The sequence below is a fragment of the Leptopilina boulardi genome, unplaced genomic scaffold (assembly GCF_019393585.1).
Source record: "Leptopilina boulardi isolate dan_hultmark-lab unplaced genomic scaffold, ZJU_Lbou_2.1 LbouV2_325, whole genome shotgun sequence".
NCBI classification, from domain to species: Eukaryota; Metazoa; Arthropoda; class Insecta; order Hymenoptera; family Figitidae; genus Leptopilina; species Leptopilina boulardi.
Window position 1 is genome coordinate 1,409,434 of NW_026137891.1, and position 27,506 is coordinate 1,436,939.

The 27,506-nt window shown below is 27.0% G+C and overlaps 2 protein-coding genes across 6 annotated transcripts in view; one reads left to right on the plus strand and one right to left on the minus strand.

Annotated features, from left to right (window-relative positions):
* Positions 1-1,161: 1,161 nt before the first annotated feature.
* Positions 1,162-11,801, minus strand: LOC127284752 (polyhomeotic-proximal chromatin protein-like). 2 transcript variants are annotated; one of them, XM_051310395.1, is made up of 14 exons: positions 11,543-11,801; positions 8,751-9,342; positions 8,470-8,646; positions 8,060-8,338; positions 7,728-7,935; positions 7,419-7,645; positions 6,711-7,167; positions 6,464-6,639; positions 6,067-6,382; positions 3,453-3,710; positions 3,149-3,253; positions 2,874-3,015; positions 2,620-2,794; positions 1,162-2,486 (listed from the first exon to the last, which is right to left on the minus strand). In XM_051310395.1, exons 2-14 carry the CDS (start codon positions 9,228-9,230, stop codon positions 2,256-2,258), a joined length of 3,231 nt encoding a protein of 1,076 aa, XP_051166352.1. In that variant the 5' UTR covers positions 9,231-9,342; positions 11,543-11,801; the 3' UTR covers positions 1,162-2,255. The 2 variants fall into 2 exon arrangements, with proteins under 2 accessions (XP_051166352.1, XP_051166351.1); XM_051310394.1 differs by having other exon boundaries at positions 8,470-8,649.
* Positions 7,803-27,506, plus strand: part of LOC127284750 (uncharacterized) — a 103,313-nt gene continuing 83,609 nt past the window's right edge. The window contains exon 1 of one of the 4 annotated variants that reach the window (XR_007843521.1): positions 7,803-7,944. The gene's annotated coding sequence lies outside the window, so the exon portion shown is untranslated. Of the gene's footprint in view, positions 7,945-9,535; positions 9,843-10,034; positions 10,155-15,027; positions 15,199-27,506 lie in introns of those variants that run through there. The other 3 variants (XR_007843520.1, XR_007843522.1, XR_007843523.1) reach the window with 3 other exon arrangements.

Genomic DNA, 27,506 nt, shown 5'->3' on the forward strand with positions numbered 1-27,506 from the left:
AAATCATTAATAATATATTTAAAAAAGTGATAATTTCGCTGTAATTTTTTTTAACCAATCAAATTTTTTAAAATGTTCCATCTGGTAGCCATTTTTGTAAACTGAAAACCGGCGCCATTCACAGCAAACACGAAAATTGTCGTACCAGCATGTATTTGAGGTTATATTTTAGACATCTCTGTAAATTTTGACATAATTTAAAAAAAAACGGAAAGGGGAAATTATTTAATTAAATTTACTCATTGCCGAGTTATTTGATTCTTTACAAATTATGTAAGTAGTCACAACACATTTGTATGCTATTTATTCAATATTTAACAATATTTAGATTTTGAAGAAAATGTTCACTATATATACTATAAATATGTTAAAATAACTAATTTATTCGAAAAGTTAATTTCAATTATTTTAATTAATTAAAATATTTACACAAAAAATTATTTAGAATAAATTTTTACATAATTTAAAAAAATAATCACTAAACTGTTTATATAATGTGGATAAAACGGGGTTATTATTTTTATTATTAGCTTTATATTGTTAAAAAGAAAATATTTTTTAGGATATATATATGAAATATTTTGGAAAAATATAAACTTTTAAGTCCAATAACAATTAAAAGATGGCAAGATCAAAGAAATCATTATTCTATGATAAAATTCATAGAGGAAGTGTTAAAACAATCATGGCTTTCTCTGGAATACTTGGAATTTGTCTCTGCGTTAGAATTTATAATTTTATGCACTACACTGTACCCGCATTAAAAGACGCACGTGATGTTGCTGAAACAGAATTTCTTGCTGAGGGAAAAGCACCACAAGAAGAGTTTTCTGCAGCTTAGTGATGAAAGTAAATCTTTCATATACATTAGTTTATAAAATTATTCATTTTATAATTCTAAAGTATCATTTATTTTTACTTTAAATATATTTTTTTTCGTTTTAAATGTGACATATATATTTAACTTTAGTCATTGTTAAAAGTTTATTCCTCGAAAATAGTAATAAATAGGATAAAAATGAATAAAAAAAAAAAATTAAGTTTTCTAAATTACAGTATGAATGACTGTTTTCGGAAAATATTTCCGTAAAATAATCAAATTAAGTTTGAATTTTTATTTAGTTTATGAAATAATTATATAATTAAGAAATAGAAAAATCATTTTGTAAAAAAACTTAGAAATATTTATTGATGCATACGTAGATGTGTGTAAAGGAGTGTAGAAAAAACAGTAGACCCTGAGTAATGTTTGTAAATGATGATGGATTTACATATCGCAATTTTTTTTTTTATGTACAATGTAACGGTTTCAAGATAGACTTACAAAAATGTGTTTTCTCATCATCTAAATTTTTTACCGAACTTTTACGCAATTTTTGTATAAAAGGTATATGTATATATATATATTCGGCATTATTTTGAAAAGAAAGCTTAATAGTTATTTTATATTAGATTGCTATTGACAAGAATTCACAAAGACATCAAGGACAGTACTTTTTTTTTTTTTTTTTTTGTTTTTAACTATCTTGATAATCTGAATCACTAAATGCATTGAGATTTGTTTTTTAATAGTTAAAATAAAAGTGAGAAAAAAGTAATCGAAACAGCTGCCTTTTTTCGATATCATTTTCATTAATTAAAAGTATATCACGAAAACAGATAGGACTTACTATCTTTGACTATATTCGTGTGTGTGTGTGTGTTCTATAAAATTTTCAATTTTTTGTTTTTAAATAAACATATCTATCATATTTACATTTTAATGTTAACTTAAAAATTAAACTTAGAACTCAGTTCTTTTCGCATCCAACGAATTTAACGCGCACATTTTAAAGTTGTTGACTTTAAAAATATTTCTTATACACGCACAATAGTCACAGAAGTTATTTTTAATTTTTCACTTCGACATATATATATATATTTATCTACATTTCTTTTTTTTTTTTAAATCTCGAACTTAAATCACCACAGATATGTTTGTTTATCTTTGCTCGAGATTTGTTGTGATCAATTGATCATATTAAAATATATTGAAAAATGTGGTCCAAAAATGTTTTTGCAAGAAAATAAAAAATTCCACTCGAAATATATATATATATTTTTTTTTTAAATAAAATTAAAAATCCAACTGAATTTTATAAATATTAACAATATTAACAATCTGAACATCTTCGAACCCTGTTGTATTTTATAACAACATTTTTTTTTAAGAATTTGTAAGACTTTTTTTGCACTATCCCTGAATTATAAAAAATTTAAATATTATTGCTCGACACGGGGCTTGTACTGGACATTGAATCAATTCTCATTGAATCAATTTTTGCAACTATTTTCAATGCTGGACCCAATTTAATACTCATTGCTGACATTAGGTGATCTTCTTTTAGTAACATTAGTGCTTGTCCGTCAATTTCTTGAATAGCAAAATCTTCCGCATAATCTGCACAACCTGGCAAATTTCGAATGAAATCGCAAACTTCGTTTACCTGTAAATATTAAAAGGTATTGTTTAATTTTATATTTAAATAAAATAGTTGAAGAGAAATTTAGAAAGAGACAATTTTTTGTATTAGTGGAAATTTTACAAGTTTTATATGAAAAAAAAAAAATTATTATTACCGTCCACTTGACAGGATTTATTTTTGGTAGCGAATCGTCTATATTTGGAGTTGTACTTGTCGTTAATGACTTATCCTCGCCACTTTTCTTTTGTGCTTCCATTTCATTATTTTTTGCATCAATTTCCATTTCCGTCCATTGTTTCTCTCCTGCGTCACGATCTCGTTTTTTACAACTAAAAAGAAATTCATTTACATTTCATTCGATATTTTTGATTAATTTATAGTTTTTTTTATCAATCATTGAATAGTTACCTCTTTGCACATATCGATGAGCAAAATCTCTTGTCTTTTCTGAGTTTTCCAGTTTGTTCATCCATTTGTTTCCCGCATGCTTCACACTTGTTAATATGATTATTGTCCATATTTTCATCATTCGTGTAATTTGCTTTCTTTCCTGAAATTGAGAAAAAAAAAGAGATATGAAATACTTATTTTAGTACTAATTAATTTTTTTATTGTATAGTGGGAATTTATTTTTGATTTAATTCGAAAAAAATCGCAAAAAGTGAATTTAAAATATCTCTTACTTGGAGGTTCCTCATAACCATCCTTTTCACTGTTGCGATTGGAAATTGAATCTTGACTCAGAGAACCGTTGAGATTTGTCCGGTTGATAGCAAAAGGCTCAGAAGCTGTAAATTTTATAAAATTATTTTTTAACCGAATTTAATTGAAATTTCATTTAATCAAATTGATGGGGGAATTATTCTTCTGAGCGAGATTATATTTAATCATTAATCGAAACTGATTTTTTGAATTATTTAGAGTTTTGGAATATTCTTTTGTGAAAAAAAAATTTGAGAAATTTGGAAATTTAATTAGAATTTTTACCTTCTTGAATTACAAATCCTTCAATAACGTGTGTGAGTACTTGAGGCTTCACCATTGCTTTTAATGGCGTTTGTTTACTATTAACATTCATTGGTAACGATATTGGAGCCGTTGATTCTTCACTACCGGTTATTCCATTTGTTATCGAATTCACAGCACTTGCTAAACCAGCCAATGGATTATTACTTAATTTATCATCTAATTTTCCTGTTGCATTTTCTAATTCTTCCTTCATAATCATTTTATTCTGATCTATATCTAAAAGAATTAAAAAAATTAAAATCTCCAAATCAAAGAAAATTATTCTATTAACTAGCAAAAATTAAACGCGCGCAAGCGCGCCAAATTGAGTATTTAATTGTTTGTTATAAAGAAATTAAAGATTAATATTATCAATAATAATTTAACTTATTAGAATATTATTAAATATTAAATGATAATAATGAAAATTATATGTTTACAGGCCTCGGATTATACGACTTTTTTCAAAAATACGACTTTTATCGACTTATTTTAATAAAATGCGACTTATTTTTTACATTTGAAAAAAAATGTAAATAAAATACATTTTTTTAGTATAAAATGTAGATCTTCTTCAGATCTTCTTTAATTCAATTATTTAACAAATTTTGAACTAAATGATTCTTCATTAAATTAATTATTTTTAATAATTTTAATGAAATACATCACAAATTCAATTATATCAAAATTATTTTCCAATTAAAATTTTTATGAAATTTAACAATAATTGTTTATAATTTAAAAAAAAATATCACAATAAAATTGAATTATTTTTTAAAAAATTTCAATTCAAAATAAACTAAAATTCAATTATTACCAGAAATTTTAATTCAAAATCAATTAAAAATCCAATAATTATCCAAAATTTTCAATTTAAAATTTAATTATTTATCAAGTTTTTAATTTAAAATGAAATAAAATTCAATTATTTTCTAAAATTTCTATTCAAAATTAATTATCCAAATTTTCAATCAAAAATGACCTTCAATTAAATTATTATCCAAAATTTCAATTAAAATTCAATTATTTCCCAAAATTTTCAATTCAAAATGAACTGAAATTCAATTATTTTCCAAGCATTCAATTCAAAATAATTTAAAATACAATTATTTTCTTAAATTTCAAGTGGAATTCAATAATTTTCAAAAATTTCTATTTAAAATTTACTAAAATTCAATTATTTTTCAAATTTTCAATTTAAAATCAACTAAAATTAAATTATTATCCAAAATTTCAATTAAAATTCAATTATTTCCCAAAAATTTTCAATTTAAAATCAAATAAAATTTCATTATTCTCAAAAATTTGAATTCAAAATTAATTGAATTTTTAATAATTTGAATTTAAAAGCATCTAAAATTTAATTATTTCTAAAATTTTCCATCGAATATTTTTTTTTTTGAAATTTAATAATTTTAATTATAACTCTCCTGAAATTCAATTATTTTTAACTATTTTAATAATATTCTTTAAAAATTCAACTATCTGAAACCATTTTTCAATTAAAAATGATTTTCAAATTTTTGTATTTTGTCCGCATTTTCTAATAAATTTTTAGTGAAATCATCTAAAATTTTAATTACAAAACACTTAAAGTTTCCATTAATTTCAAAAATCTCAATTTTAAATCTTTGAAAATTCAATTAAATTTAAAAAATGTTTTCCAAAAATTGTTTGATAAATTATTTTTAGTTCTGTAAAATTTAATAATTATTTGAAAATTAAAAATATCTTTTGAAATTTAATTATTTCTAAAAATTTCAACTTTAACCCTTCGAAAAGGATTATTATTAAAAAAAAAATTTTTTGTTAAAAAATCTGTAAAATATTTTTGTTAAAATAAAAAACAAATCCACTTTTTTTTGGAATATAAATCGACTAAAACGACTTTTTTGTGTCTTTAAGTTGATTCGAGGCCTGTATTTTTATAATTAATATTTAATAGGTATTCGTTGGCCCCTGGTACCTTAAAAATTAATTTTTTTCAAATTACTACTTTATACGAAATTTCCTGGCGCATCTTTTTTCTCATCATAAATTTTTTTCTATTTGTATACAATTTTTGAATCAATATACACACTAAAAAAAAGGTTTGGTATTAACAACCAAAAGTTTAGTTGGTATTTAAGCGACCAAAATTGTTTTGTTAAATCAACAAAATTTTGGTTGTCTCAATCAAACTTTAGTTATGACAACAAAAATCCTTTTTTTCTAATTTTGGTTGTGTCAAACAAATTTTGATTGAGACAATTAAAATTTTGTTGAATCAACAAAAAAATTTTGGTTGTTTAAATACCAACCAAACGTTTGGTTGTCAATATCAAACCCTTTTTTCAGTGCAACTTTAAAAAAAATTTCGTTGGTAAACGTTGTGTACTTCAGCTTTGTGAATTGAATTTTCGAATTTGGAATTTTAAAGAAACTTATTCCGAAATTTCAAAACACAATTATACAACTTTGGCAAAAATGAGAAAAAGAATTGTCAAAAATTTGACACGTCATAAGATTACTATTCAAAAAAACACGTGAAATCAGAAAAGGCCAACTTCAAGTTAGGACAGAAGATTTTATTATTATATAATTAAAATTATACCTGAAGTATCCATTGGTGTTGGTGCTTCTTCAGTTTGTAAAATATCATTCTTTTTTGGTGTTGACTTTAGGGGATCTTCATTGGAAATTGGTATATTTATTGTCTGAATATTTGTATCCGTCTGTTGATTACGATCTAGAGCAGTGACGACAATTTGAGATGTTGTAATATCCTGTTGTTGAGGTGTTGGTTGTTGTTGCTGTTGTTGTTGTTGATGTTGAGGTTGTTCAACAGACTGTGTTACCATTGGCATTGTATGTACTTGAGTTGTTCCATTGACCAAATGATTCGTCATCATTGCAGGATTAATTGTTTGCTAATTTATTGATTAATGAATTTGTTAATAAAATAAATGAATTTAATTTTGAAAATTGAAAATTTTGACTTTATTTTATACCGGTAATTGTAGTTGTTGAACAGTTGTCATTGGTGATTGAGGTACTTGATTCATCTGTAGAGTCGTTGCAACTCCAACTCCACTCATTGAGACAACGGGCATTATTGGTCGTTCCCCTCCTAGTACAACGTTCGTTTGTTGCTGATGATGCTGTTGTTGCTGCAAGGCCATACCGCCTGAAAAAAGATACAGTTAATTCAATTTTTTCTATAAATTTTTAATTTTTTTTTAGTATTTTAATACTTACTCATCATTGGTTTGGGTTGTATTTGTTGCTGTGATGATTGCTGTTGTTGATACTGTTGTTGAAGCTGCTGCTGTTGAATATGTTGCATCTGTTGAATGAAGACCTGTTGATGTTGCTGTTGCATTGTTTGTTGTACTTGCTGCTGTGTCTGTTGTTGTGATTGCATAATTGTTTTGTTTTGAGGTCCGAAATTTTGTTTATCACCAGTGGACATGGGTGAGCCAGGTGGTTGCGCAGAAGTAGCAACGGACGTATTTGCAGTTATAAGTATTTTATTGACGCCACTATTGCTCACGACAGGTTGTTGTTGCATTATCATTGTTGCATGATGTACATTGGATTTAGTTTGATTAGCCGCATCGGTTTTTGTTGCTGCTATTGCCGCATTTGGACCGGGACTTGTGCGAACCACTGGCTTACCACGGCCTTTACCAGCACCTCCACCTCCTTTGCCAGTCTGAATCCAAAAAAAATAATCGAACACGGTTCTCTACATTTTTTTATTATTTTTCATAAAATACCCCCAAAAATGAAATACATCCCTCTCGTGTCGCGTGTACTTTCAAAATATCGTCCCTCTTTTTTTTTAATTGTCAATTTCTTAGAGTCAATGATTTTCAATTATAAAAATAATTCACCCTGAGAATTGATGGAAAAAAAACTGTTTCATGTGGTGAGATAATTATTTGAATAATGAACATTTTATACCGTTGTTTGAACTCCGTGAACTGTTTGAGTTGAAACGGAACTCGCGGGACGGATATTGGCTGCTTGTAATCCTTGTAGAGAGGATGGAAGAATACTCAATGGTCTTTGTCCACTTGAACTTGGTTTTCCTTGTTGTTGTGGTTGCTGTTGAATTTCCATTACTCTTGGCTTACCGCTTGCAGTTGTAATTTGTTGCATGCCTTGAATTTGTTGTTGTGCTGCTAAAGCTAAAAAAAAAATAAAATGTCAGTCAAATTTTAAATTTATTGATTTAATTTCAGAATGAATTTTTTGGAAAAAAAAGCAGACCATTGTGAGCTTGAATTGGTTGGGGATTTTGAATGAACATATCCTGTTGAGTTGGACCACGGATGAATATTTGATTTGGTCCTGCAGTCAAGAGAGTTGTTGGAGATTGTAAACCCGTCCAGGCAACTTGTGGTGCAAATTGCCAGGGTGCAAATTGCATTCCACCACCTCTTCCACCTGAAGGCGTTCCAGGTGCACAGGCAGTGTACTAATTTGGGTAAGTAAATTAATCGTTTTATAAAATTTATTAAATATAAATTAAAATAGATATATTATAAAGATATTAGATAGCTAATATTATGAAAGAATTCGTTTTTAAATTAATTGCGTACTTTTTGTACTTGATCCTGCTTATTGTTTGATTGTTGTTGTTGCTGTTGCATTGATTGTGGTGGTTGCGGTGAGCCAAGAACTCCATGATGACCAAATACAACGGTTTGTCCACTTCCAGCAGTCGATGTTGGCACTGGTAAATAGCCAGTTAGAAATCCTTGAACTTTAGTTCCACCAGTTCCAGGATGACCACCAGCTTGTCCAGGATTGGACGCTGTAGTTAGCATATGAGGTGTTAATTGCGTTGCCGATGGAAATGGTTTACCGGCAGTTATCACCTGTGAATATTGAATTGATTTTTTAATTCTAGGCAAAAATTCTTAACTTTCTAAAATGTTAATTCCGTCTTTTACTGAATTTTTAATTCAATTATCGTTTTTTTATTTATGATGGATAGAAATTGGTTTACCTGAATAGAGGATGGATTAATTCCAGCAGGATGAAGGGCTAAATTTCCTGGCATTATTAAAGGTGCACCTTGAGTATTGTAGAGTTGTTGCAAATGATAGGCTTGACTTTGAATTGGTTGTTGAATAACTTGAACAGCTTGTGGATGGGCAGCCATTGTTGTAATTGTTGTTCCGCCCTGCTAATCAAAATTTTGTTGATTTTAAAATATAAAAAAAATTTTTTTGTTTAAAAAATTTTTTTTTTGTTTTATTAAAAAAAATTTTAAAATATTCATTATACCTGTTGTTGTGGCATAATAGCAGCAACTTGAGGTTGAACTTGCACTTGTGTTGGTACAACATTGTGTTGTCCATTGGTTTGCTGTTGTTGTTGTTGATTTTGTTGTTGCTGTTGTTGTACTTGCTGTTGAACTTGCATTTGTTGTTGCACTTGCTGCTGTTGAACTTGCTGAACTTGTTGGACTTGCATTTGTTGTTGTTGCTGAACTTGCTGTTGTTGTTGTTGTACTTGTTGCTGTTGCACTTGCTGGACTTGTTGTACTTGTTGAACTTGTTGATTTTGTTGTTGTTGCTGTACTTGCTGTTGTTGTTGTTGAACAGCTTGTGATTGCTGTTGAACATGTTGTTGCTGTACATTTTGTTGTTGCATCTCATGTGTCACAATCATCATTTGTTGTTGCTGTTGAGCTTGTTGTTGTTGTTGTTGCTGCTGTTGTTGTGGTTGAGATTGTGAAATCTCAATTTGCTTTACGTCCGTCATGATTTTTGTTAGCTTCCTTTTTTTTCTTTTCTCTTAATCTTATTTTATTTCACAACATTATTTTGTTTTCAAATCACTCCTTTTTGCCCATTTAGTTAAAGGCTTAATTTACCTAAAAAAAAATATTTACATTATTACAATTTATTATTGGTATTAGTTACTATTTTTTTTACTATTTTTTATATTGGTTTAATTTTTTTTGCAAAAGATTTTTTTAAAAAGAATTTAAATTATCCCGCCAAAAATTTAAATCGAAATGCTTCGATTTTAAGGTTAATGTCAACTTCAGTTTACTTGTCTAGCTTGTCTATTATTATTGTTAAAATTAAATATATTCTATATGAATAGTGAATAGTTGAATCTAGTCAAAGAAAAAGAAAAAAAATTTCGTTTTAATATTTTTCTTAATTCTGATGATAACTTATGTGTGTCTGTTCTGTGTATTCAGTTCATGTGTATATACATGTGATAGCGTTTAGTGTGAATGTAGTGCTCCGGTTAATTAATCAAATACCCTGTAAATAGTACATATTTGTAGCAGTGAAGTGCAATATTTTCGATTGGATTAGTCAGTGAAAGTGTTTGATTAAAAAAGATTCACTTTTTTTCGTGGTGAGTTAATGAAATTATTACAAAGTTGCGAACCTAACCTATAAATATTCATATAGTAATAGCCAAGTTTGTATAACGAATAAAAATAATTTTACATTTTATTATTGCTTTTTGTATAAAATTAAAAAATCTTGTAAATTGAAAATAGATATCTCCGATAGATAAGAAGTCGAGAAATTAGAGGTTATCTCAAGTGCAAATACAGTCGTACAGTTTATTCCTTCTCGTTAGCATTGTTTTGTTTTCTTTTTTTTTTCATCAAAAACTTTGGAGACTAAGAAAAAAAGGTCTATTCAAAAATCGTCATTCCAGGTAATAAAAAAATATTTCGAATTTCGTTTTTTTTGTCTTATTTTGTTAGGAGGGATTTTTTTCCAATTGGAACAAAGGATTCGACAAAGAAATTTTGTTTGTGAATTACTTTAGATATTGTTTCGTGCTTCAAAGTCTATCAAAAAATGGAAATTGAGAAAGTGTTTTTTTCTTTTTGTTTTGTAATACTTATGAGAGCCTCTGTTGGCGTTGCTGGAAAAAAAATCATTGTTTGTCCGCTGGCTCGAGAACTCTCAAAATTAGGGTTTGGCGTGAAAAAGGGAAATATTAATTGAAGGAAGACGCATAGGGTTGATTCGATGAAATAAAGGGAAACTGTCGAGAAATCGAGCCTTATTGTGTGTGTGTGCAAACAGTGGTGCTCAATTTATCTACCCAATTTTATTTTCTAATATTCATTTCATAGAAAAAAAGGAAAACAATTGAAAAATATTGTTTATATGAAAAAAATATAATTTTTCTAAAAATTCTTATAGAAATTAAATTAAAATTAATATTTCAAAATATTCTGAACTAACCCCTTTAAATGACCGCGCAGTATAATTGTGACTGAGAATAAATCCTATTGAAATTGCATTGTTGATGTGACGCTATCATTTTGCAACTCAGGAAAAATTATATTAGAGTGTGATTGAAAAAAAAAAATTATATCCAGTACAAATGTATAAAATAAATTTAGTAGTGTAACGCCAATAAATGAGAATTTAGCCGAAGGTAAATAGAAATAAAAAAAAAAAAGTAGACTGGCGACGTCGAGCGGAACCTGCGGCACTCTATATAACCATACAAAAGTGACGTCAGGGTTCAGTGGACTGATTTCGAACCCAGTGAAAAACCGGTGGCGTTCCATCTTGAAATGTCACAAAACAAAATGTCGTCCATGTCGAGACCACCATAATTAGTAGAGCGAGGAGGGTTTGGGGGAGACTTCGGGGAAGAGACCGGTTTCAAAGGAAGGCAAGGGAACGAGGGATCACGGAAAGAGATATTTGAGGGGAGAGAGAGAAAAAAAATAACATTTGTAGGAGGGGTAAAGAGGGAGCCTCGAACAGAAACTTAGGGGGGGAATTGAACAGCCAACTCGCTTTCATGGATCTCGCCATAATGGCAAAAAATAATAATAATGATAAGAATAGCACGCGGCACCCCAAAAACATGATGGCTATATATATGTAAAGATTAAGCTAAAGGGGGTTGCAATTTACCCGTGGGGCATATTTTGGAAAAAAAATAGGACGCTAACTTTTCCTGTTTAAAACACACAACTTTCTCCTATATATAAATGTTAGTTAGTGAGTACATCCCTGAAGTTCTGTGCTATAGACGGTTTTTTTGCTCATGGTCGCTAACAATCAGTGGATACTCACATTGCGTCTGCGCAGTCACACCTAGGCACGTTTTGAATTACACTTTTCATGAAAAATAACACACACTACACTTCACTTGGTTTTGTTAAAAAACAGTTTTAAATTCACAATTTATGAATTATTTGAATCCGTGTTATTTTTTTTTTATACACTTGAAAAATGGCACTGTTGAAACGTTGGTTTGCAAAGCTTCTGTCAGCATTGGTGGTCGTATTCGTTGTCTACTGGCCTGTTCCCACTTGGATATACACTGAAATCCCCCTTACTCTTTTACCCCTTGTTGCATCTAGAAACTCGAACCCCTCTACGTGATGCAGACACCCCCTGGCCTTTCACTCCTGGCCCTAGTGTTCAGAGTTAGGATGTTATGATTGGTCCGATGTGGACAAATCCCAGAGGTATCTTAGTCGTCTCGAAAGGCGGAGCTTTCTGGTATGGGGGTTTTACGGGCGCATGCCTGCTGCCGACTAACGGTATACTAATACATATAAAGAAAACAGACATTCAATCGTTACGGCCCTAACGAACTAACACATATATATGAATAAATTCCCCCCTGGGTTGCACACGTCGGTGTGATGCTATAGTTCAGGCGGAGAATTTGCAGCATAGCTTTTACGAGATACAATGATGTAGTGATCATCTGTGGTGCCCTGCATTCCTTTCATCAGCAGGTTTCGAACCCCCAAATATACAGGCAATGCAGTCTTAAAAAGTTAGCTATTTGAGTATCAGGTGGAATTTTATTTAGTCATTTTTTTTTTTTTTTTTTTTTTTTTTAATTGTCTAACAATTTTGTATTTGATGTTTAATATTCTGCAAAATGTCCTTAAAAATTGTCCGACGGCTTGAGGAAATAATACCTTTCCCCATTTAGAAAAATGTTTCTTTGAATCAAAGAATTATTTCTTTCAGAGTCAGGGAAATGTTTTTTTCTTTTAATTTAAAGAAAATTTATTTTATTTAGAGAACATTTTTTTATTCTAAATAAAACTTTTAAATTGAAAAAGTATTTCTTTAAATTAAAGAAAATTTTTCTTTGATATCAAAGAATTAGTAGTTTAATTAAATTAGTATAGTTCCGAGGACGTTGGTAAAATATTCTTAATATTCGTATGTTATCAGAATTAATTTACATAAATATATCTTGATCAATAAATTAATCAATAAATTGAAAACTACTAAATCAATTAGTAAAATTCTATTTAAAATTAGTGATAATTTTTACTGTACTGGAAAAAAATTTATTTGATTCAAATAATTGGTTACTTGACAATTATAAAATAAATATTTATTTGTATTAAATATAATTTTTATTTTTATTAAAAAAATTTTGTTTCAGTTGCTTAATTTATTATTCGTTTAAATATACAGTTTATTTGTTTCAAATATCAGAAAAAAAATTTGTTTGAAATAACTAAATTTTGGTTGAATCAACCAAATAAATATATTGTTACTCTCTAAATCTGAATTAGTAAAAATGTTTACTAATTTGAATTAGTAACTCACTTTTTGCTTCTGAATTAGTAAAATTTTACTAATTATTAGTCACTTTTACTAATTATTAGTAACTTTTACTAATTATTAGTAACTTTTACTAATTATTAGTAACGTTTACTAATTATTAGTAACTTTTACTAATTATTAGTAACTTTTACTAACAATTAGTAAAATTTAACTAATTCTAAAGCAAAAAGTAAGTCACTAATTTAAATTAGTAAACATTTTTACTAATTCAGATTTAGAGAGTATATAGTTAACCATATATATACTTTTGTTTGAATCAACCATAAGTTTATTTGACATAATCAAATTCTTTTTTTTTTTGAAAAATTGTCTTTTGCTCTCTAAATCTGAATTTAAAATGTAAAAATGTTTACTAATTTAAATTAGTGATTCACTTTTCGCTTTAGAATTATAGTTAAATTTTACTAATTGTTAGTAAAAGTTACTAATAATTAGTAAAATTTTACTAATTAAGAAACAAAAAGTGAGTCACTAATTCAAATTAGTCAACTTTTTTACTAATTCAGATTTAGAGAGTGAATTAGTAAATATTTACTAATTCAAAAACAAAAAATGATTCACTAATTCAGATTAGTTAAGATTTTTACTGATTTAGATTTAAAGAGTTTTTTTAAATTTTATTTAGATCAAATAAATATGTATTTGAAGGAAACAAATTTTATTTGAAATAGCCAAAAATTTATAATTTATAATTTATAAAAATATCAAAACAAAAAAATTGTATATTTAGTTCAAATAAAAATTTTTTTCTGAATGTAAAAATTATTTGATATAAATATAAATATTTATTTGATAATATTCATGAAACCTATTTGAATCAATTATATTTTTTTTTATGTAATGTGAATAAGTTGATTAATTTTCTACTATATTTTTTCTTAATATATATACATATATAATTTCCAGGTCTAAATATTGTAGTATAGTAATATTGTTTTTTTGGTTTTCGATGTGCTTTTTTTTAAATCAAGAAAAAAAGATGATAAGAAAATCCATTTTTGTCAGTTTTTTTTTAGATTAGACAAGTTTGTGTATATATGTTGGTTATTGATAAAAAATTATGCATGAATAGGGAAAAAAATATAAGAATTTTTTTTTCGAATTTATTATTTAATATTTTTGTTTAGCGGACACATTTTTATATTGTCTAAATTAAGATTTCAAAAAGTACAAAGATTAACATTTTAACACATAATTAGTAGTTTATCGTTTAATTCATATATAGGGATATTTATAGCTTTTTTTTTAAATATCATTAATAAAAAATAATAACTCGTAATATGTTAATTAAGATTGATAAAAATTGACCTGATCAAATTTCAAATAACATGATTTCCAATATCAGTGAATTACTATTCCATCTGTTGGACGAATATTATGCTTGTGGTAAAAATTTAGGCCTACAATCAGATACCGGTTTTCTGACTACGAGATGTTTTAATTTCGTGACATGAATTTATTATATATATAGAACCTGTGCCGTAAGATGTTTCCTTTCAAATTTAGTTCCTTTTAGTATAAACAAATTCTCTTTTTGTTAAATTATTGTTTTTATGATTTAATAAAAATAAATTCTTTTTCGTGTTTTTATCGAAAGTGTACTTTGACCAGACACGTGCTTCCTATTTAGATATATATCTGATATAGAGAATATCTTGAGGAAGAAAGTGATAAGGGGGAGTAATTTTCAAAATGTCCTGTTTTTTTTTAGTAAAAGGAAAGGAATATTTAAAATTGAATAGTAATTAACAATAAAGAAAAATTTGATTTGAACTAATGAGTTTCATTCTAATTTTGTAGAATGAATTTTTAATGAGGAGGCAACGGGTTTTATGTTTACAACTAACGGAGACCAAATCATAATGCAATTAGTTGGCAAGTGCGAAGGAAGGCAGTGAAGAGGAAACACAGCAGACAAAACAGAGACAACGTGAGAAAATTGTGTGGAAAAATGTTGCTTGGCAACAAAAAAAAAAAAAAAAAGGAAGTTGAACATGGCTCTTGGAATTATTGATACATCCCTGGAACAGCTGTCTCTAAGCGCAGTTTACGCCCCACGTCCGCACACACACGAATTGATGTCTCACCATCACATGCAAAAGGGGTCTCTCTCTCTTATCCAATCCCAGGCAAGTTCGTCACTATACACATATAATCTACAGTTCTATACACTCTGACACATAAACCTGGCCTAAATTCACGCAAGAGATATACTGTTGTGTATGCAGCTTCGCTCGCAAAAAAAAAGAAAAATAAACGCCAGCGTTAAATTTTTTACAAAATACAATGCAATATTCAAAAAAAATAGTAATTTAATAAATAGTAATCGTAAATAATAGGAGAAATAATAATAATAATGAAGAAAATTTAGGAGATTAAAAAAGAGCAACAAAAAAAATATTGTTAATGTATGATAAATGGGCGTAGACCTTTTTTGAAATTCTACTGAAAGGGGGATAAATACATGAAACGAAACCGGCATATATATATAGTGGTCGAGCGATAGTTATATGTCCTTAGCGACTATATAGCTTTAACTTTGTACGGGAAGTATAGCATATTATGGATATGTGTGTATTTCAGGTATATACAAGGTTAGGAAAGTCGGGATCAGAAGCGAACAAGAGAAACGTGTGTTGAATCTGAAGAGAACAGGTTTGTGTGTGTGTATATGTAAAGGTAGTGGAGGGGGGGCTGGTAACCAGCCAATGGTTTAGGTCCGTCAGGGTTGCCAAGGAGACCGGTTAATGATTCGAGCCACCACTGAGGAATTGGCTTGGCATTGTGAGATGAAGAGCGCATGCGTCTCAAAAATTCACAGATGGGATTTATTAATAGCTCCACTACTTGGATATGGATAAGTGTGAGTTTGCGTGCGCGTCCAAAATTCTCACTGTATTTGTGTATGTCTGTGTTTTGTTGTTGAAGGGGATCGCGTGTCGGTGAAACTAAACACATTTCTAGCAAGTTTTGCCGTATGGGTTGGTATATATATATATATACCATACCGTTGATTCTATATTCTATGGACGCATATAGCCATTAAGTTTGAGCTCACGCATGCACACCGATGTAACTCCATGGAACCACCGCGTCGATTGGTTTTCCCCTTCTCAACAATGTTCCCCTTCCAAAAAGTTGTTTCCCCCCTCCCCCTATATACTCTTCAATCACTGTTGCTGGCAATGCCGCGCACCTACTACATGTATTTCTCATTATATTTCACTGATTCGATGATTCTCCCCTCTCTGTTCTGTTTTTTTTTTTTTGTCTTCCGGACGATTTTCGACGAAATGTATAGGACCTGTTCATGGCAAGGGGTAGAGAAAAAAAAAAAAGTCCCCCTTGGGATATCGTTGAACACTCCTCCACATGAAACTTAATCCTCAAATTCGTATGTATAGCTGACCTATGGGTTCATCTCCAATTGCTGATAAATTATCGAAGAATAGGTTTTTTTATCAGATTTTGGTATATATGAAGAGGTAGATGCTATGGTAATTACCTGACGAAAGGTAATTAGTGTTAATTGGGTGGTTGGTCGCATTTGTATATATATATATAATTGTCGTAGTAATTAAGAAAAGTCTTACTGCGAGAATTGTCTACTAATAGCTAGTAATTTTGGTTAATTTTACAGAAACTTTTTTTATTTTTTAATTACTAGGATGTTTTTTCTTTCATATATATATATTTTGAAATTACATATACTTATTCTTGCAAAGTCCTTGATAATATTTACGATTGCATGGTATGGCTTTCTGTGATAACATTTATTTAGCAATTCAAACTAAAATGTGGCAAGAGGATTTCGTAATTTCTTCTCTTGGCTTTAGCAGAGGTTTCGCAAATCAGAATCTTGAAAATAATTGTTCACAGTTTTGTATATTTATTGTTTGGTCTCTCAATTCGTCATTGTGTAATTTTTTTTTTTTTAAACAATCATAATTTTGAATTAGTGAAAAGAGCTGCTTAATTTAAATTAGTAAACATTTTCACTAATTCAGATTTAGAGAGTATACTAAATATATACTAAATATATTAAATATTCAATACTAAATATATACTATACTACTAAATTTTTAGTAGAAAAATTTAAAATTACTAAATCAAATAGTAATATTTTACTAAAAATTAGTAAAAATTCTTATACTATAATGTGAACTAGCATTCACTAATTCAAATTTTGAGAGTAATTTTTAGTAAAAATTTTAACTAATTTGAATTCGTGACTCACTTTTTGCTTATGAATTACTACAATTTAACTGATTAACAATAACAAATTTTTTTTTATCGAATAAGTACATTTAACTTTATAAATTAAGTCACTAATTGAAATTAGTTAAAAATCTTTACTAATTAAAAATTAGGGAATATTTCAAATATTTTTAGTTATAAAATAGGATTCTGATTTCTTTATTTATAGAATTAGGGAGAAAAGTTTATTATTAAAATTCATTATTTAAGTTTATAAATAATTATGAGAGAAAAAATGAAATCAAAAATGAGTCCAACTGTGTATTTTTGTATTAAAGAAAAAGATGATTTAATTATATATAAAAGCTTTGGTAAAATTTTTAATAATTTAATTTAAAAAATTTTGAATCTCTTTTGAAATTTCATTGATGAAATTGGTATATTTAGCAATTGAATCATTTCAGTAAAAATTTCCACTCAAATTCAGTCATATTTCACTGAAAATTAATAGAATTCTTTATTTATTAAAATAGGTTATAAATTTGTTTTATCGATTAATGATAATGTAGATTTTAATGTTTAAAACAATAATATTGATACTAATTTTCAGTGAGATGTGAAATTTTAATGGAAATATTGAAATGATTTGCTAAATTCCAACTATTTCGTCACTGAAAGTTTCAATGATTCAAATTTGAAGAGTATATTATAGAAATTGCATTTAAATCAAAAATAAATTTTTTTAAACGATTTAGGTAACATAACCTAAAAATAATGTTTTTAGGTTATGTTACCAAAAATGTTTCTTGTGCATAAAAACTTTTAGTTTTTATTTAAATATGTTTCTAATTATTTAAAAATTTAGAAATTGAAATTTAAAATTTCACCGAAACTTTTTTAAAATTTAACACAGAAAATTAAAAGGCATTAAAATAAGTTGCAACGCTTATTATTTTAATTAAATTTTGCTTATTTTAATCCATTTTGGTTTTAAAATAAGCAAAATTAGATTAAAATAACAAGTGTTGCAGCTTATTTTAATGCCTTTTAATTTTCTGTAAAAGCTTTTTCTTTAAAAATAGAAAGATTTAGAGAAAATTTTGATTGAATAAAAGTTCTACGTTTTTTGCACTTTTAAAACGAACGGTTTTTGCAGTATTTTAGGGTTCAAAAATTTTCGTTTCTTTATTTAAATTTATAATTTGAATAGGCATAAAGTCTAAAATATCACTTATTGAAAATTAAAAACTCAATTGAAAAAGAATAATAATAATTTCCAAATATTTGAAAGGCATGAAAATTGGAATATAATGAAATTTTAATCTGTTATATAATGAATGACAATTTCAATTGACATATAATACGGCCCTGTTAAAAATAATGGGAGGTAAAAGGTGTGTCTGTTGATCGCCAAGGGTATATCTTAACCAAATCCCCACTCTTTCATTTTGTAATAATTTATGCATGAAAGTCTTCTTTAAAATGCTAATTCTTCTCGCGTGCGGTGAAGGGGAATATGGAGAAAAAAAGTAGCGGGGAGTGGAGAGAGAAATGGCTGCGAATTCATCTCTCCTATATCTTTCCAATTAGGAATGCGATGATCGCGCTGATAAGTTTTGTATATATAAAATATATATATATATATATATAAAGTCATTAAAAACATTCCTTATCAGATATATTATATCTCCAAACAGATATTTTATCTCGAATTTAAAAAAATCTTTTAAATTTATATTTTCAAATATATAAAGTTATGCTATTTTCGAATAGATAATAATTTCGTAATAATATATAAATATGTAATCGTAATCACATATCTTCAAGGGCAGAGTAAATGAAAATTCCTTCTATATAAACCTGTTGATCCGGATTTCTATAAATCTTCTTTGGAATTGAAGTTGATTCTATATATTTTATATAAAAAAAATTTATTGACGAGAGAGAAAAAACTAGTAATCAGATTTGCATTTTGAATTTATAAATAAAATTTGTTTTTTTGTTCTGATATTGCCTCTCCTTTGACGTAAAAAATTATCAAAGAATCTTATCACATTTTCATCAATTTACCAAACATCTATTATTAGATCCACTCTCTAAATCTGAATTAGTAAAAATGTTTACTAATTTAAATTAGTGACTCACTTTTTGCTTTAGAATTAGTTAAATTTTACTAATTGTTAGTTAAAGTTACTAATAATTAGTAAAATTTTACTTATTCAGAAGTAAAAAGTGAGTCACTAATTCAAATTAGTAAACGTACACAGAAAAAAACTGAACTCAGAATGAGCCGTGTAGGTGGCTCATTTTGATGTGCAACAAAAATGAACCAGGTTGGTGGCGCCACTGTCTATGTCGTTTAGCATTGGCTCATTTTGATTTGCAACAAAAATGAGATTAGGTTTTTTCTGTGTATTTACTAATTCAAATTTAGAGAGCACAGTTTTCTGAGGATCTCAAATTGAGACCATAAAGTGTATATCAAATTGTTGATAATGCACTGTTTATGGTCTAAATTTGAGAGCCTCAGAAAACTGTGTATCTCTTATCAAGATCCGTATAACAAAAAGCTATCTCTGATTTTAGTAAACTGATTTTTGCCTCCATTTTTTATAGAATAGATTATTATTATTATTATTATCCTTGACTTTTCTGTTTGACTTTGAAAATGGCAATGGATTTTCGAAAATCCCTTTGTCCTCGAAAAGGGTCTCTCTCTCTCCTCTTTTACGCTAGATGGGACACGAGATGAATGGAACAGGTATATATATATATATAGGTATATTATTGTATATATAGAAGATATTATTGCGTAACATGGAAAATGCTGATGATTGGATAAGTCAACCTGTCATGGTATCTCAGTTCATGGGAAGGTCCATTCACCCAATCACGTGCTTCTGTCATTCTATTGCTAAGCGTTGCATCCCACCTACGAATGCTCCCTCCTACTTAATTTTAAGAATCCACCTACGTATCCCCCAGTCGATATCTTCTTGCGATTCAAGCTTTGACTTTCTACTCGCTCCTCTTTTTTTTATTATTATTATTATTATTTTCACGGATCAGCGTGATCGCTTTCATCCAAGACGATATATGATGTAACTGCGCGCGCGAAGGGGAACTTAGCGCCAGGCATATATCCCCACCCCTCTCTTCGTGTGTTTCGCAATGTCCGTCTTTGTAGTCCATTTTTAAATTGGAAAAATAATGTCATTTCCTGTATATATATATATATTGCGTAACGCCATTTTTATATTTACTCTTGTTTTTATCGATCCCCAGCCCTCCTACTTAATTATACCCTGTTTAACGTGCTTCCCTTACTCTCCCCAATTGGGGGAAGCATTGAAACTGTTTGGAACCTCAAGTGTTGGTAATACACATCTGGTGTGGTCGGTGCTGTTTGATTCGTGAATCTATAAATTGGAGAGAGGGATAATGTATTTTATAATACACATAGAGTGGGGTTATATGATTTGTATAGGAAAACTTTAAAATGGAGGATGATGATAAATTTTATAATGAGAGAGGTCATTGAGAATAGGGTATATTGTAATATTAGAGATCATTTCAAATATTAATTGAAAATTTTTAGATAGATATATAGCTTTTCATTTTTTTATATTTCAAAAATAAGTTTTGCAATTATTTTTAATTAATTTAAATCAGTGAGATTCCACTGATATAATAACATCGAAAAAAAATTGTGAAATATACTCTCTATAAATCTGAATTAGTAAAAATGTTTACTAACACAGAAAATTATAAGGTATTAAAATAAGCTGCAACGCTTATTATTTTAATCCAATTTTGCTTATTTTTTAATAGCAAAATAGATTAAAATAAGCAAAATTGGATTAAAATAATAAGCGTTGCAGCTTATTTTAATGCCTTCACAGAAAATTAAAAGGCATTAAAATAAGCTGCAACGCTTATTATTTTAATGCCTTTTAATTTTCTGTGTTTTAATTTTCTGTAAATTTGAATCAGTGACTCATTTTTTGCTATATAATTAGTAAAATTTTACTAATTGTTAGTAAAAGTTACTAATAATTAGTAAAATTTTACTTATTCAGAAGCAAAAAGTGAGTCACTAATTCAAATTAGTAAATATTTTTACTAATTCAGATTTAGAGAGTAGAACTTATTGGCACCTATTTTAGAATGTTTTATACTTTTCAATATATAAATTAAAATACTATTATATACTGTGAGAAAAGATTGATTGGGGTTATTATATACCATTTTTGAGGTGACCATTTTTAGTTAGTAAACTATACTGTTGCTAATTTATTATAGTTGTGGTTACTATTTTTATTGGTTGGCATAACTATTTTATTAGTTAGTTAAGTAATTAGTTAAGTAACTATTAAGTTGGAATAACTATTAAATTAGTTACCTTACTAACCAAATGGTTAGGCTGACTAACTAAATGTGTCTTATACAAACGAAATATATGGTAATAGCAACCAATCGTTTTTCTCATATTATTATTATTATATATATTCTAAATTTATCATAAATAAATAATATAATAAATAAAAAAGCGATTAATACATATGTTTTATTTAAAACAAATATAATAATTATATTTGAGTTAAATAAACGCATATATTTCTCAGACCGATAATAAATTTTTTATTTGGCGTATATATAAATAACAATTTATTTGGCTCTGGTATACATATATCTTTTCTCTGGGTGTTTAAATAAGTGGAATTTCACTAATTTAGAGATTTAGAAAATTACCAAAGGACACTTGACATTTGTATATACAAATAATCATATTTGTATAAAGATATATACGTTTAGAAAACACTTATAGGAAACGTCTTAAAAAATTTTCGACTTGTTATCCAGCATATTGGTTAAGAAAATATTTTATGATTTTTATTTATTTATTTTTATTTTATTTATAGTAAAAAATTGAATTAGCCGTGATTTTTAACTAAAAATCAGAAATAAAATTATTATTTAAAAACTTCGGTATAATTATAATATTATTAACTGAAACTCACTTTATTTACACGGAGAAAAAAAGTTAGCCATATTAGCTAAAATTTAGCTATTTTAGCTAATATGGACAGCAATTTTCGTTAGCTATAATACAGCTAAAAATTAGCTACTATAGCTAAAATAGTTTGCTATAACAGCTAAATATTAGCTACTGTAGCTAAAAATTAGCTATCCATATAATAGCAAACTCATTTTTCTCCGTGTAGGTTATTTTCACAGAAAATTAAAAGGCATTAAAATAATAAGCGTTGCAGCTTATTTTAATGCCTTTTAATTTTCTGTGTTAAAATATAATTAAAATATAATAAAGGTGTGTGAATTAAAATTCACTAAAATTTCAACTGATTCCGCGTTTTAGAAAGATCACACTAAAAAAGAAATCTTGACTTCAGCCTATTTTTGAGGCTGAATTTAAGGTGTAAACGGAGTCAGATCTATTAAAAAAGGACAGACTTATGCAAAATATATGGGCTTAATTTAAGGTGTAAACGGTTTAAGACTTTGTTTTTACTGTGATAAAGAATTGATAAAGAAGAAGAAAATAATGTGTATTTCGTAAACAGTGATAAATTTATCACAATAATTAATAATCATAATTCGCGTTAACGTTTTTTGAGAGACACACGTTTCAAGTCGAAAATTTGTTGAGAGAGAATGATATTTTCGAGGAGCTATTTATTTTCGAGCGCCCCGACATATTGTCGCGACGAGATCAAGCATGCGCCGTGTGTATAACATATATATAATATATATATATATATACTGATGGAAGAGCGTAATAAAATTTGGATCAGAATTAAACTCGATAAATGGAATTAACAATCCTATAAAGTTCCGGTCATTACTTGAATAATTATTTATATTTTACTTGCATAATACATTATTATATAAAGATTATATAGATAAATGTGTCACAGTTGCATAAATGCATAATAGCAATCAAATATCAATGAGAGCTTTAAAATTATTTCAATATGTTCTTAAATTTTTTATATAGGACTTGAATGAAAATTTAATTATTTTTAAACATTGGTATATATATAGATTACTTAATCGCAAAGTTGGATTTTTATATATTTCATAAATTTATATTATATAAAATGATAATATATTATTTACTCTCGAAATTTGAATTAGTAAAAATTTTCCACTAATTTTTATTAAAATATTGTTATTTTACACAGTAAAAACAAAGTCTTAAACCGTTTACACCTTAAATTAAGCCCATATATTTTGCATAAGTCTGTCCTTTTTTAATTGGTCTGACTCCGTTTACACCTTAAATTCAGCCTCAAAAATAGGCTGAAATCAAGATTTCTTTTTTAGTGTGTATATATAGGTATTTGTCTCACAGCCTAATAAATATATTTATTTGAAATAAATTTTTATTTTATTTAAATAAATAATTTTATTTACGCCATACAAATATAGGCTAGTGGACAAATATATATATACGTTTATATATTTAACTCAAATTTTGGTTCAAATAAACCATTATTATACAAACCATACACTGAAAAAAAAATTTATTTGATTCAAATACTTGGTTAATATCAAATACAAATATTTGGTTATTATCAAATAAATATTTACTTGAATCAAATATTTCTTATTTGAATCAAATATTTCAGTATTTAAAGCAAATACCATTATTATTTGATTCAAATAAGAAATATTTGATTCAAGTAAATATTTATTTGATAATAACCAAATACACCGGTATTTGAATCAAATAAATTTTTTTTTCAGTGTATATATTTATTTGGCGTAAATTAAACATTTTTTATTTAAATCAAATAAAAATTTATTTGGCTCTAATACAAATGATTTCTCGATCTGGGTGTAATTTTATAGATTTTTGTTAATATATATACTTGCAAGGAAATCTTTTTAGGTGTGATTCAAATTTTATGATTATATTAGTATTATATATAATGAATTAATTTTCTATTATGCTTTAGAAATAAAAAGCTTAACAATAATATTGTTGTGCAGAAGATATTATTGATCTGTTCACTTAGGAGTTTGCACATATTATTTCCGCGATGCACACAGAGTGCACACACTGCAACTTACCTTCTGTAGGAAGTTCAATGCTTGCGCGAAATAGAAGAGCACCTGTAGATATTGAATCTAGGAAGAACAAGGAAAATATTGTTACAGTCTTTTTCATGCGATATTACTTTATTATTTTTCAAATCGTATATATATATATATACTTACATTAAATAATAACTTTTGATTATATGTATAATAGCGAAAAGTGCTTGACGTGCAATTTTTCTCGTCTTAAAATATATATATATGAAAAAGAGCCATTCCTAGAAAGTGCATATTAGTGTAGCGGTGTTAACTTTCAATCAAGTTCTTATAGTCAAGTTCGCTCTCCAAGAATAATTATGCTTATGGTAGTATAAATTCAATGGAAATTTTCTTCATTGAATATAAGTAAAAATTCGTCTACTAATTCAAATTGTTAACTAATTTTTAGCCATTTTTTTGTCACTTTTCAACTTACGTAAAATTACTAAATATTACACTCAGAAATTGTCTCCGAGCCTAACTAATTCATTTATATTTGTTGCAAATATATTTTATTTCATTTAAATCGAAAATTTATTTGCTCTCTAAATCTGAATTAGTAAAACAGTTTACTAATTTGAATTATAGTGACTCACTTTTTGCTTCTCAATTAGTAAAATTTTACTAATTATCAGTAACTTGTACTAACAATTAGTAAAATTTAACTAATTCTAAAGCAAAAAGTGAGTCACTAATTTAAATTAGTAAACAGTTTTGCTAATTCAAATTTAGAGAGTGCGAGTAAAAGAAAAATTTATTTGAGCTAAAGAAAAATTTATTTATGACAAATAAAATTTTTATTTACGCCAAATAAATAATGTTAGTAGGCTCTGAGACAAATATAAATTTATTTATAACACAAATATATTAATTTATTTGGTTCAAATAAATCATTTCTCTGAGGTTTACAAAATTAGTGAAAATTAATTAGTTCTGTTGCTATATATATAATATTATTTACCATTATTTTCTTTTACTAAATTTTTATTGAAAATTTTTTTAAAAATTAGTCTGGAATTTCATGATTTTATAATAATTTCACAGAAAATTAAAAGGCATTAAAATAAGCTGCAACGCTTATTTATTTTAATCCAATTTTGCTTATTTTAATACCAAAATGGATTAAAATAAGCAAAATTGGATTAAAATAATAAGCGTTGCAGCTTATTTTAATGCCTTTTAATTTTCTGTGTTTATAGAATCACTTATAAATTTGATGAAAATATATTATAATATTCAAATTATATAATCTATTCTATATATAGAAATTGAATTGCTATATATAATATTTTCAACTTTCAAAAGCTAGAATTATTTTTCTATAATCAATATTTATATGACACATATATAACTTTCTTTTTATTCTGAAGAGTAACTGAAAAAAACATTATATTTGATTCAAATAATAGATTACTTATTGTCAAATATAAATATATTTACTGAAATCAAATAAATTTTATTTTTGAATTAAATAAACTATATTTGAATCAATATAATTTGAAATAAATAAATAATGAATTAATACTTATTAATTAATAAATGCAATAAATACTATAATTATTTAATTCACACAAATAATATATAATTATTTAATACAAATAAATATATATTTGATAATTGATAAGTAACCGAAATTATTTAAATCAAATAATTTTTTTTGATTATTATTTATTTTATATTTAGATAAAATTAAAATTAAATTTTTTTTTATTTGAAACAAATATAAAAAATTATTTGTCTCTGAGATAAATATATATATTTTCTCTCTCTAAGAAAGTAAAAATAATTAAAATTATTCTATAATTATGTATTAGAGAGGAATATAAAGAATTTAATTGAAATTTTTAAAGAAGTGTGATTGTAAATAAAGTATTATAAAGATATGGTGATAATGTAATTTTCTATGGAGAGTGTCGAAAGGTGGGTTAATAAGTCCATTATAATAACAAAAGGGTGGGTTTAATACACACGAAACAACCACTTGCTGGATACACCAATTAGGCAATACATGTAGGAGCCGCGTCCCTGCGACTACTATACACTGCGTCCCGAATGTGGGTGGCCTTTAATAAGAGGACTGAGCGAAGGGGATATAGCGCAACAGAGGGACCCCCATTCCCATGTTTTTTTCTCTCTCTCTCTCTACCATCCTCCATCATTCATCATTACTAATAGCTCCATATCTTCTTATAATCGTTTTAAATCTTTGAATCCTAGAATAAAACTTTTCAATAATTGTTTTTTTTATAATTCGTTTAGGGAAAAAAAAAAATTGTTCAAAGTTTTATAAAAGAGGTTTTATTTTATAGTTCTATGTACTACATAAATTATATATAAAAATTCGTGGACAATGACAATTGGTTTCTTTGGTCGTTTGTCATTGTCTTTTTTATCTCTCTTTGCCTCCCTTTTCATTTTAAACGCTAATAGCATTGTTATATTTATTTCGTATATATTCTCTGTTTGTATTTAGTTTCTGCTTTTATAAAAGTAGATTACATCCAGAGAAATATATATATATATTTGTCGGTCAAATAAATACTTATTTGTATCAAATGAAATTTTAATTTTTAAAAATAAAAATTTCATTTGACAAATATTTATTTGTGTTATAGAAAATTTTTGAAACAAATAAAATAATTTAATAGGCTCTAAGACAAATATATCTTTATTTGAGTCAAAGAAATTTTATTTGTTTCAAATAAAATATTTATAGGTTATAAAATAAGCAAAAGTTGAAAAAAATTTTTTCTTTATAATTTTGTCGAAGTGTTGAAAATGTGAAGTCTATATCAGAATATGCAGAGGGATATGGAAGTAAATTGAAATTTGACCCTACGGAAAGAATTTCAGCTCACATAAATATATATGATGCGCTGAATGAAATGGCATGTCGATTAGATATAAAAGTAAGGTTAGGATTCACTAGCTTTTTCTAATTAGACTGAATTTAATTATTACCTGAGCTAATATTTAGCTGTCTCTGCTAGTATTTAATTATCTCAACTAATTTTTTTGCTACCTTTGCTAATATTTAGCTATTTTAGTTAAATTTTTTCTATACCTTTGCCACACGCAGAAAAATGATTTATTTGAACCAAATAAAATATATTTGAGTTAAATAAACGTATATTTGTCT